This window comes from Anabrus simplex, chromosome 1, assembly GCF_040414725.1.
Source record: "Anabrus simplex isolate iqAnaSimp1 chromosome 1, ASM4041472v1, whole genome shotgun sequence".
Classification (NCBI taxonomy): domain Eukaryota; kingdom Metazoa; phylum Arthropoda; class Insecta; order Orthoptera; family Tettigoniidae; genus Anabrus; species Anabrus simplex.
In genome coordinates, this window is record NC_090265.1 from 223,899,691 (window position 1) to 223,917,208 (window position 17,518).

At 38.0% G+C, this 17,518-nt stretch overlaps 1 protein-coding gene across 7 annotated transcripts in view; it reads left to right on the plus strand.

The window, feature by feature from the left end:
• Positions 1-17,518, plus strand: part of LOC136885915 (uncharacterized) — a 446,154-nt gene that overhangs the window by 372,978 nt on the left and 55,658 nt on the right. The window contains exon 1 of one of the 7 annotated variants that reach the window (XM_067158627.2): positions 8,287-8,914. The exons of the other annotated variants lie outside the window; for them this stretch is intronic. Within the exon in view, the coding sequence (XP_067014728.2) occupies positions 8,484-8,914 (431 nt within the window). The 5' untranslated portion in view covers positions 8,287-8,483. Of the gene's footprint in view, positions 1-8,286; positions 8,915-17,518 lie in introns of those variants that run through there. 7 annotated transcript variants of the gene reach the window in all.

Sequence of the window (17,518 nt, forward strand, 5' to 3'; positions counted from 1 at the left end):
TAAATGTACCTTAATAAATGTGTGTGGTTACTGTAAATGGAGTTTTTTACTGTTTTACAAGGTTATTTTAGTTAATCCAGACTTTTGTTATTTGTTCAGCTTAGCCCCCCAATTACTTCAGATTAACGATGTTCTGCTGCATTGGGTGTTCATTTACAACATTTGTACCTTTGACAATATTTGGCAAGTTTTTTCAATTACACTATCTATGTTGCAAAAAACAGGTATACTATAGTTACTCTTACCAGGATGGCTTGTTAATAGTTGCTTTAATAATACTCTCCTTGTTGTCAGTAGTAGCTCTGTGTTTAGCTTCTTGCAAAGGTTGACTTATGTTGTAGCATTGTTCTGGACGAGGGAGAAAGAGCCAGCAGTTTGAAAGAAAATTTGGAGAAGATACTGATGAAAGTGACAAAGAAGGAATTAGAAGCTGCATTTAAACCAGGAGGTAAATTCAGCATTGCATCTGTTTGCTTGTGATAATCTGTGAAAATAATGTTATAGAGGGGAAGAGATGTGTTTCTAGCATTTGTTGATCTAAGAGCTACTTTTCACTTGAGATATGGAATACATTAAAAGAAGAAAAATATACCCTCCAAACTCATCACTCTTGTTGGATGGAAAACTGTCAGTAGGATTTGAAATGCCAAAGGAGTCGAGCAAGTAGATAGCTTCAGTTCATTACTTTTAATTCTGTCTAAGAATGAAATGCTGAAAATATGCAAATGATTAAGAAGGACCAAAATAGAGAAGTGAAACTTGAGGACAATCCAAACACAAGTTCATGAGATGACTTTGTCATGAAAGTAGTTTCTGAGGAGAAATTCAACAGGTGAAAACTGAATGGATTGCAGAACTGGACAGAACGGAATGGAAATAAGTGAGGGAGAGCAAGGTGATTCCGGCTCTTACAAATATCTTGGAATGATCTCTACAACAGATGGAAACTTTGACAAAGACATTTCAAATAGAAGCAAGAAGGTAGAGACCACAAGATAATAATAATATTTAAAAAATGTTCTCTCTGTTTTCAAACGTCAGACACAAGACGGTACACAGCAAATATTACATACCTTCAGTCCTCAAAGTAATCCCCATCGGCATCCACCACCTGTTTCCAACATGTCACCAGCTGTGCAATGACCTAGTGATAAAATCATCGGTCTTGGGATGCAAAGATATCCACAAGTGTCTCATTGGGGAATGATGTCCCACAAAGGTGGTAATCCAAGGAATGGAAAAGATCTGTTGGCACTAGATCTGGGAAATAGGGTGGATGACACAGGGTCTCCCAGCCAAGCCGGTGTATGATCTCATGGTGACCTGCGCCACAGTGGCTGAGAGTTGCAGTACAGGAGCAGTACACCCTTGCACCTAACTAATGCTGACTGTGTGTACAGGTCCGCGGTGAGGGTTTAGTCCGGTCGTAGGGGCTCGTAGTGCACCACTTGGCGACTAGTTCACCACCAAATACAGAGCGGGATCTTGCATTGGTACAGAGATGGTCGGGCAGTGTGTGGCTCCAAGTCCCATGGTGACAGCCACTGTCTGGCATGCTTGAGTGTGTCATACAGGACCCACTGGTGAACACTCAGTCAAATATGGGTGTGTTACGATGTCGTGAAAGCGATAAACAGGCTGTTGCTTGCTTTTCCTTGTTGGTATCTGATGGTATGCATGATACCCACTTCCTCAACTTGTAAGCAATGACCTAGCGATAAAGTGTGACTGTTTCTTCAGACACTTAGAAGTGTGTGACAAGCTGATCACACTTTTGGCTGCTGTCCTCTTATGTGGCCTCCAGCAAGGCCTCCTCATTCAGTTACTGGGGGCAGCCACTGTGGGGGTGTCATCAGAGATGTTTGGGATATCACTAGTAAATAAAACACCGAATCACTTCACTGCATCACGGCTGCCATCTTTATTCTTACTTACCACAACCCAGTACAAAACAAAAGCAAAGCTACAAGCAACATGGCAGTTCCCAGTAGCTCTGCTAGATAGTAGGAGCTCATACTTTAATACTAAACTATGTACAAATAGATTATAGATTCTAATACACATATTCACCGTTAGAGTGTGTACGAGTCCTTTTTTATGAATCTCCAACATCCTCCCCACCCTGGTCTATCTTGAGTGGGATGACCAGCTGGACAGGCCGTGTCACATGGTTTCCGTCCGAGGTGCGAAGAATGACCATTCTAGTTCTCCTGCCATGTCCTTCGCGTAATTCTTCGACCTGTGCTATATTCCACATGTGTCTTGGGCGTGTACCCTTTTGTAGTAAAACTACGTCACCCCACTTTGTGGAGAAAACATTACATTTTTATACCATTTCAGCTGGCTGAAACTAGGAATTATATGAATTATTTAGAAAAACAATTTGTACAAGCCCCATTGTCTTATCAGCTAATTCTTTCCTTTATTTAATTTAATTATTAACAAAATTATTAGCGGAAATACGCACAAAATGTCGCTTGTCGCGGCTAACCAATTTCCATAGCGCCACAGAAGGTAGTGGAGACTTTGCATGTGCTGTGAGGAAGGGTAGCAGGGGTATATTTTTTACCAAGGCCATGGACACTGAGGTATGATTCACCCGCTTGCCACACGCATTTGTCAGTCCGGCAGTCTCTTTAGTGTTTCTTAGTGTGTAGTCAAATACTAAACGTTTTTTTAATGTACAATCATTACGTACTTTTTTTTGAATGTGTATTTGTTTGCCCTCGCACTTTTAATTCCCAATCGCTGCTACTGACAGGACATGCATAAGCAGGACAGATACCTAGGAGTGAAAAGGTTAAGTGCCTTTGTTGAAAACAAATGTATAGCAAGTAATGAAGCTGATCATATACAGAGAGAGTTAACTTCCATGTATTAGAATGATAGCTTCAAAGTGTAGTGAATACTTTGTCTAAAAAAAAAAAAAAAAAAAAAAAAAAAAAAAGAGAGAGAGAGAGAGGTTAGATCACCTCTGGCTTTGCAGTGTTTTTCCCAGTAAATTTGAAAACAGAAAAGTTGGCTTCATTTCTGAAAATGAAACTGATATTGTTCCATTTAAATGCTTCACTTGAACACAGATTTTCTGTAAATAAAGAAATTATATTAGAGAACATGCTACAAGAATCCCTTGTACCATAAAGAAGAATATATTGTTGTGAAAGAACACAGTTTTTATCGCTCTAATTTAATTGTAGGATGGCCTAAATGAATACACACACAATTCTACTCATATCATGAATAGCCAGACTATGCTATCTGTTTAGAAGTCTCTCACAGAAGGACTCCAGCTGAACAGGATTTACATGGTACAGGGCTATAATCCTTATTGACAGGCTACCTTTCACTTTTGATTGCACACTCCGCTTTCTTCATATACATCAGCTACATGCAAAGGTTTGAACAGAGGGCTGCTGCCCTCCCCCCATAACACACGATGACTGTTCATTGGTTCAACTCTGGAGAAAGTCCACCACTCGCACATCCGATCACAGTGAACTACTCACCTCTGGTCACATAACGGCAGCAACTCTAGAGTGTTAACCAGCAGCACAGTACTCCATACAACAACAACAACAACAACAACAGTGCTTCAACTACTCCCATCAACTGTTCTGCCCACTGAGTCCACGGGGTCTACTTACAGGTCATGGTCCCGCATGCACACAATACTCACCTCAGCACTCCAAGGTAGTATACACAGTACTCCGCTCCATATGTGACGTTGCTCTGACACCGGCAGAACACAGATGACAACCAGCACTATTGCCGTCAAACTCCAATTATTCACTACATCGGTACACATACAGTACTCCAGTTAGTACTCTAAGGCAGTACACACACCACACTCCACTCAGATACTCGGGCACCGTTGGGACACCGCTGCTACCCCTGTCCAACTACGGAACTCCAGCACTGACTGACTGTTCGCTGCTAGGCTCCTTTTTATATCCTCGTAATTGAATACTAGAAACTTCAAGGCCTGGTTAGAGGCTGAACGTTCTCGTTGCACCTTCCAAAAGGCGCACAGGGACACTATACAGGGAACAACAGAGAAGAGGCTACACCATGTCCTCTGGCTGGCTGGGCGGTCCTTGAGCTGGATTAGTCATCCCTCCAGAAAACACTGAAGGGGTCTATGACAAGGCTGGCACGTAACGATATGATGCTATTTCAAACTTTGGTGGAGTTAAAAAGATCATCATTAATAAGAACATGCTACATGTTGCAAGGGATGCTCATGCACTGTATGTTCAAAATCTAAAGGAGAAACTTGAAACATCGGAAATTGAAGGTACATTGCAAATCAGGAAAGGAAAGGCTGTTCTGGTGGTGAAAGAATTGGAGAAAGAAGAGTAGGGTGATGGCAGAAGCTTGCTAGTCCTTGGTAATTATAGACGAGGAAATTTCCTCACTGAAGCGGTAATGGTACTCCATCTCTTATCTTAAAATTAATTTAATTAGATTGAGTTCAAATTCACATTTTGAAATTTAATAAGCATGAACTTACATTGTACATTTTACTTTTTGGATATTGAGTTTTTTAAAATGTTTTTCAGAATTACTATCATAGCTGGGAAGTTGATTACTAATAATGTCATTTTTTAGTCATTGTATGTAAGGGGAGAATTATTTTTGCATCTGGAAAATGGGGAAGTGGCAAAGAATTTTAAAATTTGATTTCATTGAACTCCATATTCAAAGGAATAGTATATGGTTTGATTGACTAGTATGACAGGTGTTTTCAAAGAAGAATGAAAATGAAAAAGGAACGCTCCAATAGGTTGGAACCAGAAGATTGGCAGAAAATAGAGAACCAAACAGAAAGTGCATAGGAGGAAAAGGGAGACAAGATTAAATCAGAATTGAACAGCATTGCGACAGTGGGGGGGAGCATTGGGGGAACTAGAAAATGTTGTTGTGAAGTTAATGACTGCAGCAAGGTGTATTCTATGAAACACTTTTCCGCCTTGTCAATACTTTAGATTTTAAATAAATAATTTTTCGTCATTTCTGTAATGTATGTACATGCATCATGAGAAAATGGCTGAACAGAATTCAATGAAAATCGGTGTATAAAGTCGGGGAATAAGGCACTACAATCTAGGCTAAAAGTCATTTTATTCATGCTGTAGTAGGGAAGACCTACATTTAATTTTCATATGTATGTCTGTTCCTAGCTGATATACCTATGCTTTGCTACAGAATTCTACTTTGTAGACAGAATTCTAGGTTAAGTAGAGTGCATATTAAGATTGTATTAAATTGCATACCTTTTAACGTTACCCCCAGAAACGCAACGGGGAAGTCACCTTACGTCTTTTCTCATGTGAAGACTGAGTTGAGTAATTTTCATTGTAATGGAAGGCTCTTTTGCCTGCTATCAGTCACAGTCAAGTTGGGAAGTTTTTATTATGATGGCAGATCCACTTGCCTAATGCCAGTCACAATTGAGTAGGGTAGTTTTCATTATAGTGGTAGACATTCATTCTCCACCTGCCTTTTTACATCCTCAGAAAGACTCTCTTCATAGTTTTCCCACCAAGGTAATTACAGTGACGTCAGTAGGAATATTGCAATTAAAAGCAACGCTATCATAAGAAATACCTGACCAAATGAAAAACTGCATATTTTCTCACTTTTAACGAACAGTACTACACTGCCGATCTAACAGTCCAAAGCTCCAGAGTTGGAATGACCAGGCCGCAGACACCTGTGCTATGAACACTTCTTTGCCATTGTTCCATTAAGTGTGCACACTGCTCATTCCAGTCAGCGCCTCAGAGTAGGGATCGAATAGCTGGAATACTATGATGAGCCAGTGTGCTAGGTACCGGTAGTATAAGAACATTTATGAATTGAGGAATAACTTGCTAAAGAAGAAAGTTGGCCAACCTCCGCAGCTACTTCTTGCCAATATCCAGGAAGGCTGTTATGCTCGGTACACAGCAGTAATCCCATCTATCGGAGATGAGTGGCAGCAGAAGAGACAAATCACATTACAACAAACAGTGATCAATGTAATGTTATTGTTGATCAATTTTATGAGCTTTTGTTATTGTAGGCCTTCACATTTAGTTTTCTTCCGACTCTGTGGTATTAGGGCATCTAATGTAAAGTCCGACTCGTTGGCTGAACGGTCAGCGTACTGGCCTTCGGTTCAGAGGGTCCCAGGTTCGATTCCCGGCCGAGTCGGGGATTTTAACCTTAATTGGTTAATTCCTAAGGAACGGGGCTGGGCGTATGTGTTGTCTTGGTCATCATTTCATCATCACGACGCGCAAGTCGCATACGGGAGTCAAATAGAAAGACCTGCACCTTGGCGAGCCGAACCCCTCCTGGGATATCCCGACACTAAAAGCCATACGACATTTAATTTCATCTAATGTAAAGGGAGTCCTTTCGTTTATGACTTCTCCTTGTCTTATTCTTCCAGCGATCGTTCCTGTATGATTTTTTCTCATTTTCATGACCATCTTCAAAATTTTCCTTGTCGATATGGACCGATGACCATTCGTTTTTATAGCTTGACTCAATCATGACAAAAAACATTGCCAGTTATCACGATTGAACAATATTTTTGTGTCAGCAATGCTTAGCATTGATATAGACTAAGCAACAAAATTCTAAATTCAGAAAAACACCCTGTTGTAGCAGGCGATTAAAAGGGACTCCAGGGGCTCTGAACTTGGGACGCCCTTCGTGGCCCTACAGTACCCGTCAAAAGTTTTGGGACCATATAAAGAAATCACAGAATGCCATGTACTGTAGAACCTAAAATCGTGCTCCTAGACTTCTGTAAGTTGTTTTCTGAGCTTCTACATCTATTAGGACATATGTCGCCTGATTTCATTGTCCAAGTATTGTAGAAGTTACGAAATTTAAATGTTGCAAGGCCACACGCACAAAAAAAAAAAAAAAAAATTTTGAAATGACAATGTACCATATACTCTGATTGGTTGCAAGTATTACCAGCAAGATTTTTGTAGATGTAGCAATAAGTCGAGGTCATTTTAGTAAAAATATAAAAATTCGGAAAAATGCGGCACCGTTTTTTACGTTTACTTTTTTTTTTCCAAATTTGTTCTAGGATGGTTGATATTTCTTGTTCTTGTAATAGGTCTCAGGGCAAGCTATCGGTGTCAGACTTACCTGCCCTGATAGTTTCACTGGCGCTCTACAGATGGCATCCGAGAACACATCTCTGATGCCGATAGCTCATCCTGAGACCTATGACAAGAACAAGAAAAAATCGACCATCTTGGCGTTGCTTTGAAAGAAAAAATAAACACGCAAAGAAATGGCTTCACATTTTTTGGAATTTTTATATTTGTACTAAAATGACCCCTATCTACTGCTAAGTTTCAAAAAAATCTTGTTAGTAATACTTGCAACCAATTAGAGTATAAAGTACATTATACTGTATTTCCAAAAATGTTGTTTTGGTGTGACCTTCCAACAGTTAAAAGTGCATAACTTCTACAATACTTAGCCTGACTCAGTCATATCAGGCGACATATATCCTATTAGATGTAGGAGTTCAGAAAAAGAATTACAAAGGTCTAGTGGTACCATTTTACATTGTAGATGACATTTTATTTCTTTATGTGGTCCCAAACTTTTGACCAGTACTGTAGTCTTTCTTGGACTGATACGTTCATTTTTCGAACTGTGGGACTCCTTCCATTTTTTTCTCTCTCTGATTAGTATTGTATAGAAGAAATAATAATAATAATAATAATAATAATAATAATAATAATAATAATAATAATAATAATAATCACCACCGCCGCCATTATCATTCTTGGTATGGTAAAGCTGAATAAGACATAAATGATCGGAAATTGTATTCTTTATAACTTTTATTATGTAGTACTTTTCCATAGGATCAATAACATAGGTGGTTTAACAATATTTTGCAGATGATGTTATTCTGTACAGGGTAATACTGTTGAAACTGGTTAGGACGTCCTTCTTTAGCGCGTTTCTCTGGTCATCACGCCATTATACCTAACTCCCGGTTATGTCCTATTAAACACATGCTAAAGAAACCTGGATAGCACAATTGTCACTCTTTAGTACGTTCATAACTCCCACCATAAGGAATTTAAATTAGCGTTCCGGGCCAAGTTGCGCGCGTGAATCTCCAGCCACAGCTGGCGTGCGTAAGGATTTGGCAGAGAACTTTATTTCACGGCGACAGACTACCCAGACAACATAGCACGCTAGCGTGTCGGCTTACAGCTATATGACTACAGGTAGCGTCAGCCCCAAGCGAGTCTTTGCTGTAGTTGTTTGGAAAGCACAACAGTACCTCGTCTGGTTTCTTAATCTTGGTCCTTCATTTTCATTCGTAAGTGAATAGTGTAAATGTAAGTATCAAATTAGGCCTACTGTACGTACGTATACAGGTGACGTGTAGCGCTTATCTTTACTTGTATTGTACTTCAAGATAGGACTAGTGGTTTGCAAGACATTAAGTTATGGGAAAGAAGAAAGCTAGACAGTTTACCAACGAGGAAAAATTAAAGTTTATCAAGAAAGTGGATGCTAATCCAAACATGACACGTGTGCAAATTGCCCGAATGTTGGACATTCCTACGACGACTTTAAATACGATAGTAAGCAACCGCAAGAAGATTGAGGACGCTTGTCTGGTAGGAGGAAGCAGCCAAATGAAACGTCTTCGTAAAAGCCAGTTTCCAGCTTTGGAAGATGTTCTGGTGAACTGGTTCAAACAAGCTCGGGCTTCCAATATTCCTATTGATGGAACAATGATTCAGGCCAAGGCATCACATTTAGCTGCCAAAATGGGATTCCGTAACTTCAAGGCGTCTAATGGATGGCTTGCAGGTTTTAGAAAAAGGAATAGACTTCCATATAAATCCGTCCGTGGGGAGGCAAGTGATGACATGTAAGTTAATGTGTATTTTTAAACATGTGTTGGTTTATTCTGAATCAAATTCTTCACAGTTTTTGTACATTTAAATTTTTTGATGCAAATACGGACGTATAGTTCGCATTTCTAAGAACGTTTTTTCTTGATGTTTTACTATGTTGGTGTTCTTTAAATGTATTATTTCTTTATATTCATTTCATTAATTATAATTGCAAACAGTTGTTTCTTTGTTTTTATTGTAATTATTTTTATGTTCAAACCTAACTTTTAAGTTTAATAGTATAATTATTTTAGCACGTTTCCTCTTTACGTCGTTTTTTTTTTCTCGGTCCCCTCAAAAACGTCCTAACCAGTTTTAACCGTAAATAAGTTACAAGATTGGGAGCAGCTGTAAAATGACCTTGATAAGGTTGTGAGATGGACAGTAGGCAGTGGTATGATGATATTGTTGTTTGAGTCATCAGTCCATAGACTGGTTTGATGCGGCTCTCCATGCCACCCTATCCTGTGTTAAGCTTTTCATTTTTACGTAACTACTGCATCCTACATCTGCTCTAATCTGCTTGCTTGTCATATTCATACCTTGGTCTACCCCTACCGTTCTTACCACCTACACTTCCTTTAAAAACCAACTGCACAAGTCCTGGGTGTCTTAAGGTGTGTCCTATCATTCTATCTCCTCTTCTTGTCAAATTTAGCCAAATCGATCTCCTCTCACCAATTCGATTCAGTATCTCCTCATTCGTGATTCGATATATCCATCTCACCTTCAGCATTCTTCTGTAACACCACATTTCAAAAGCTTCTATTCTCTTTCTTTCTGAGCTAGTTATTGTCCATGTTTCACTTCCATACAATGCCACGCTCCACACAAAAGTCTTCAAAAAGATATTTGTAATTTCTATATCAATGTCTGAAGTGAGCAAATTTTTCTTCTTAAGAAAGCTCTTCCTTGCTTGTGCTAGTCTGCATTTTGTCCTCCTTACTTCTGCCATCGTTAGTTATTTTACTACCCAAGTAACAATATTCATCCACTTCCTTTAAGACTTCATTTCCTAATCTAATATTTCCTGCATCACCTGCCTTCGTTCGATTGCACTCCATTACTTTTGTTTTGGACTTATCTATTTTAATCTTGTACTCCTTACCCAAGACTTTGCCCATACCAGTCAGCAGCTTCTCATGATCTTCTGCAGTCTCAAATTCTTCTTTCATTTCCTTTACTGCCTGTTCTATGTAAACATTGGAAAGGAGGGGGGACAAACTGCAGCCTTGCCTCACTTCTTTCTGGATTGCTGCTTCTTTTTCAAAGCCCTCAATTCTTATCACTGCAGACTGATTTTTATATGGATTGTAGATAATTCTTTGTTCTCAGTATCTGATCCCAATCATCTTCAGAACCATAAATAGCTTGGCCCAATCAACATTATCGAATGTCTTTTCTAGATCTACAAATGCCATGTACGTGGGCTTGTCCTTCTTGATTCGATCCTCTAAGATCAGAATTGCTTCACGCGCTCCTACATTACTTCTGAAGCGAAATTGATCTTCCAGCTCAGCTTCAACTTGTTTTTCCATTCTTCTGTAAATAATAAGTGTTAAAATTTTGCAGGCATGAGATACTAAACTAATGGTGTGGTAGTTTTCACACCTGTCAGCACTGGCTTTCTTGGGAATAGGTATAACAACATTCTGCCAAAAATCGGATGGGACTTCTCCTGCCTCATACATCTTACACACTAAATGGAATAACCTTGCCATGCTGGTTTCTCCTAAGGCAGTCAGTAATTCAGAATGTCATCAATTCCAGGTGCACAGCTCTGTCAAACTCTGACCTCAAAATTGGGTCTCCCATTTCATCAGCATCAACAGCCTCTTGTTCTAGAACCAAATTATCTACATCTTTACCTTGATACACCTGTTGGATATGTTCTTGCCATCTTTCTGCTTTGCCTTCTTTCCCTAGAAGTGGCTTTCAGTCTGAGCTCTTAACAATCATACACCTAGATATCCTTTCTCCGAAGGTTTCCTTGATTTTCCTGTATGCATCACCTACCTTTCCCAGGACCATAAACCTTTGACATCCTTGCACTTCTCTTTCAGCCATTCTTGCTTAGCTACCTTGCACTTTCTATACACTTGATTCTTTAATCGCCTGTATTCTTTTCTGCCCTCTTCATTTCTAGCATTCTTGTATTTTCGTCGTTCATCAATCAAATCTAGTATCTACTGAGTTATCCACTGATTCTTAGTTGATCTTCTCTTCCTTCCTAATATTTCTTCAGCAGCCCTACTGACTTCATTCTTCATGACTATCCACTTCTATTGTGTTTCCTTCAGCCTTTTCATTTAGTCCTTGTGCAACATGTTCCTTGAAACAATTCCTCACACTCTTTTCTTTCAACTTGTCTAGATCCCATCCTTTTGCATTCTTTCCTTTCTTCAATTTCTTCAGCTTCAGATGGCATTTCATGACCAACAAGTTGTGGTCAGAGTCCACGTCTGCTCTTGGGAAAGTTATGCAATCCAACACCTGGTTTCTGAATCTCTGCGTAATCATAATTAAGTCAGTTTGATACCTTCCAGTGTCTCCAGGTCTCGTCCACGTATACAGCCGTCGTTTGTGGTGTTTGAACCAAGTATTGGCAAGGACTAAATTATGATCAGTGCAGAATTCAACCAGCCGAGTTCCTCTTTCATTCCTTTGTCCCAATCCGAATTCTCATACCTTCTCTTCCTTGGCCTACCACTGCATTCCAGTCTCCCATCACAATTAGATTCTCGTCACCTTTTACATATTGTATTAAATCTTCTATCTCTTCATGTATTCTTTTGATTTCCTCATCATCCGCTAAACTAATAGGCATATAGACCTGCGCTATTATGGTGGGCATTGGTTTGGTGTTTCTTGACGACAATAATTCTTTCACTCTGCTGGTCATAGTAGCTTACCCGCTGCCCTATTTTCTTATTCATTATTAAACCAACTCCTGCATTTCCCTTGTTTGATTTCGTGTTGATAATTTGGTAGTCGCCTGACCAAAAATCCTGTTATTCCTGCCAACGTACTTCACTTATACCAAATACATCTAACTTTAGTCTATCCATCTCCCTTTTCACATTCTCTAACCTACCACAATGATTCAAACTTCTAACATTCCACGCTCCGGCTCGCAGAATGTCAGTATCCATCTTCCTGACGATCCCCACCCGGAGATCTGAACAGGGGACTAGTTTACCTCTGGAATATTTTACCTGGGAGGAAGCCATCGTCAGCACATCATTCATACAGAGAGAGCTGCATGTCTTCGGGAGTTAGTTACGGCTGTAGTTTCCCATTGCTTTCAACTGTGTAGCAGTATCAACACAGCTAAGCCATGTTGAGTATTATTACAAGGCCATATCAATCAATCATCTAGACTGCCGCCCTTGCAACTTCCAAAAGTCAGGTTGCGAGTTTCACAAATAGCATAAGTCCTCTCGGTTTTAGTTACTGCGTTGATGGGTGAAAGTTCTATTTGGGAGTCATTGTAAGTACCTAGGTGTTAATATAAGGAAAGAGTTCATTGGGGTAATCACATAAATATGATTGTAAATAAAGGGTACAGATCTCTGCACATGGTTATGGGGGTATTTAGAAGTTGTAGTAAGGATATAAAGGAGAAATAAAAGTCTCTGGTAAGACCACAACTAAGCCTAGAGTATGGTTCCAGCATATGGAACCCCCACCAGGATTACTTGAATCCTGAACTGGAAAGAATCCAAAGAAAAGCAGCTCGATTTGTTCTGGTTCCGACAAAAGAGTAGTATTACAAAAATGTTGCAAATTAGGGCTAGGAAGACTTGGGAGAAAGGAGAAGAGCTGCTCGACTAAGTGGTATGTGGAAATTCTATGTTCCCATGGAGGGAATTAGATATTTTTCCACAAGTAATAAATCTCTGTAACATTATTTAGGAGCTTCATGTCCATATTGATAGATTACACATATATGGAAAAGAAAGTATTCCACCTGATCAATACAATTTTTTATACTTGTAGTTCTTACAGTACCGGGTGGAATCCTTCTTTTCCATATATACATATAAGTCTCCATAGTCTATGTTTGATATGGTTGAAGTCTACGTAAGATTAGTCAACAAGTTCTAAAGTTTGTTTGTGGTTAATGTCTAGCCCAAGAAAAATGTTGCATTCATGTTGCAGTTCAACATAGACTGTATCGAGTAAAATGCACCAAGGTCAAATACTATGACATCGGCACAGTACTGGAATGCCTTTCCTCACCATTTCGTACTTAACATCGCATTTGTTTTTTATCCTCTCTACCATTTTGTATTAATATGTAAATTTTCAACCATATCAAACATTGACTATGGCTTCAAGTCATCAATATTGTTATTTTTAATCACATGACACCTCCTTTTTCAAGTGAATTTTTGTACAAGTATTAGTTATTGTATTAGAGTTTTAATCAATTTAGAAACATTGTTTGTGATGATCTGATTTTGCTTTAACATATGTCATTTTGCAACATATTTTAGAATACCGGTAATTTTTAACCATGTACCTGGTAAAATTGAGGTTTTGATATAGACTGAGGATGGCGCATAAGAAGGAGCGAAACATGTCTTAACTTATATTTTAACAATGTTTTAACTCATTTTGAATTGTATTGAATAGGTGGTAGTAAAAATAAAATATTTTTTATGTATATTATAAGTGGTATGTTCTGAGCTGTCAGTGGAGTGGCGTGGAAAGACATCAGTAAACAAATAAGTTTGAGTGGTGTCTTTAAAAGTAGGAAATATCACAATTTGAAGATAAAGCTGAAATTCAAGAGGACAAATTGGGGAAGATATTCGTTTATAGGAAGGGTAGTTAGGGTTTGGAGTAACTTACCAAGGGAGATGTTCAATAAATTTCCAATTTCTTTGCAGTCATTTAAGAAAAGTCTAGGAAAACAACAGATAGGGAATCTGCTACCTGGGTGATTGCCCTAAATGCAGATCAGTATTGATTGATTGATATACATTTTTTCTGTACAAGCTATGATAACAGAGATATTCATGAATTTGGATTTTTGTACATATCAATGAGAACATGGGTAAACAGAATTTAATGAAAATCAGTATGTAAAGTTGAGGAATAAGGAACTACAGCCTAGGCTATAACATGTAACATACCACTTAGTCGAGCAGCTCTTCTTCTTTCTCTCAATTCTTCCCAACCCAAACATTGCAACATTTTTGTAACGCTACTCTTTTACGGAAATCACTCAGAACAAATCGAGCTGCTTTTCTTTGGATTTTTTCCAGTTCTTGAATCAGGTAATCCTGGTGAGGGTCCCATACACTGGAACCATACTCTAGTTGGGGTCTTACCAGAGACTTATATGCACTCTCCTTTACATCCTTACTACAATCCCTAAACACCCTCATAACCATGTGCAGAGATCGGTACCCTTTATTTACAATCCCATTTATGTGATTACCCCAGTGAAGATCTTTCCTTATATTAACACCTAGATACTTACAATGATCCCCAAAAGGAACTTTCACCCCATCAACGCAGTAATTAAAACTGAGAGGACTTTTCCTATTTGTGAAACTCACAACCTGACTTTTAGGCCCGTTTATCAACATACCATTGCCTGCTGTCCATCTCACAACATTTTCGAGGTCATGTTGCAGTTGCTCACAATCTTGTAACTTATTTATCACTCTATAGAGAATAACATCATCCGCAAAAAGCCTTACCTCCGATTCCACTCCTTTACTCATATCATTTATATATATAAGAAAACATAAAGTTCCGATAACACTGTCCTGAGGAACTCCCCTCTCAACTATTACAGGGTCAGACAAAGCTTCACCTACTCTAACTCTCTGAGATCTATTTTCTAGAAATATAGCAACCCATTTCGTCACTCTTTTGTCTAGTCCAATTGCACTCATTTTTGCCAGTAGTTTCCCATGATCTACCCTATCAAATGCTTTAGACAGGTCAATCGCGATACAGTCCATTTGACCTCCAGAATCCAAGATATCTGCTATATCTGCATGTCAAACTTACTGGCCTGTAATTTTCAGCTTTATGTCTATCACCCTTTCCTTTATACACAGGGGCTACTATAGCAACTCTCCATTCGTCTGGTATAGCTCCTTCGACCAAACAATAATCAAATAAGTACTTCAGATATGGTACTATATCCCAACCCATTGTCTTCAGTATATCCCCATAAATCTGATCAATTCCAGCCGCTTTTCTAGTTTTCAACTTTTGTATGTTATTGTAAATGTCATTGTTATCATATGTAAATTTTATTACTTCTTTGGCCTTAGTCTCCTCCTCTATCTCGACATTATCCTTGTAACCAACAATCTTTACATACTGCTGACTGAATACTTCTGCCTTTTGAAGATCCTCACATACACACTCCCCTTGTTCATTAATTATTCCTGGAATGTCCTTCTTGGAACCTGTTTCTGCCTTAAAATACCTATACATACCCTTCCATTTTTCACTAAAATTTGTATGACTGCCAATTATGCTTGCCATCATGTTATCCTTAGCTGCCTTCTTTGCTAGATTCAATTTTCTAGTAAGTTCCTTCAATTTCTCCTTACTTCCACAGCCATTTCTAACTCTATTTCTTTCCAGTCTGCACCTCCTTCTTAGTCTCTTTATTTCTCTATTATAATAAGGTGGGTCCTTACCATTCCTTACCACCCTTAAAGGTACAAACCTGTTTTCGCATTCCTCAACAATTTCTTTAAACCCATCCCAGAGTCTGTTTACATTTTTATTTACCGTTTTCCACCGATCATAGTTACTTTTTAGAAACTGCCTCATGCCTGCTTTATCAGCCGTATGGTACTGCCTAACAGTCCTACTTTTAAGACCTTCCTTTCTATCACATTTATTTTTAACTACCACAAAAACAGCTTCATGATCACTAATACCATCTATTACTTCAGTTTTCCTATAGAGCTCATCTGGTTTTATCAGCACGACATCCAGGATATTTTTCCCTCTGGTTGGTTCCATCACTTTCTGAATCAGCTTTCCTTCCCATATTAACTTATTTGCCATTTGTTGGTCATGCTTCCTGTCGTTCGCATTTCCTTCCCAATTTACACCTGGCAAATTCAGATCTCCCGCTACAATCACATTTCTTTCCATGTCGTTTTCCACATAGCTGACTATCCTATCAAATAATTCCGAATCCACATCAGTGCTACCCTTTCCCGATCTGTACACTCCAAATATATCAAGTTGCCTATTATCTTTAGAAATAAGCCTTACACCTAGAATTTCATGTCTCTCATCTTTAACTTTTTCGTAGCTTACAAATTCTTCTTTCACCAGAATGAACACTCCCCCTCCCACCATTACTATCCTATCTCTACGATACACACTCCAGTGCCGTGAGAAAATTTCTGCATCCATTATATCATTTCTCAGCCATGATTCAACTCCTATTACAATATCTGGTAAATATATATCTATTAAATTACTTAATTCTATTCCTTTCTTTACAATACTTCTACAGTTCAACACTAACAATTTTATGTCATCCCTACTTGATTTCCCATTCCCTGTTCCCTTATCACGCTCCCTAGGCCATCAGAAATTTAATTATATATAACTTCAGTTATGTAGTATTTATTGATAAGATCCCTAATAACATAAATATTTGAGAATTAAATTAAGGCCTTCCCCTAAACTACTATTTTACTCAGCGTGAATAAAATTATTTATAGGCTAGATTATAGTGGCTCATTACCCAACTTTACATACCAATTTTCATTAAATTCTCTCCAGCCATTTTCTCGTGATGCGCGTGTATACAGACAGAGATGAAGGGAATTTTTAAATTTTGAGCAATGTACAGACTAAACTCTTATGTAGATTAATGGTCCTATCGGTTAACAGTATATAACAAAAGTTATAGGTAGTACAATTTCCAATCATTTATGTCTTACACCATTGTACCATACTGACCATGATAACAGAGACATTCATAAATTTAGACTTTTGTTGCTTAGTCCGCGTCAACACTGAGTATCGCTAACATGGATATATTGTTCAGTGTTGGTGGTTTATGTCGTGATTGTCTTAAGGTTAAATACTGCGTGGTCATCAGCAAATATCAGCAAGGGAAATTGTAAAGATGACTATTAAACTCAGAAAAAGAATTTATTTATTTATTTATTTATTTATTTATTTATTTATTTATTTATTTATTTATTTATTTATTTATTTATTTATTTATTTATTTATTTATTTATTTATTTATTTATTGTATGTAAATATACAGGCATTAGCCCAATTACAATATTTACTCATAACTTCTAATATTATAAAATATAATTAGATAAGTACAAGAAATAAGATAATCACAAAATAGAGCATGAAATAAAGGATACAGTATAACTACAGTATAACAGCAGTGATAAAGAATACAATAAAAAGAAGAATAAAAACAAAACAAAAACAGGAAATATGGCATCATTCATCTAGCTAATTATGTGTAATAAATGCTTACAAGATTTCAAAAAGTTGGATTTCTTATTTTGAAATAAATAATATTCAGAGGATGTAATTTATTATACAGTGAC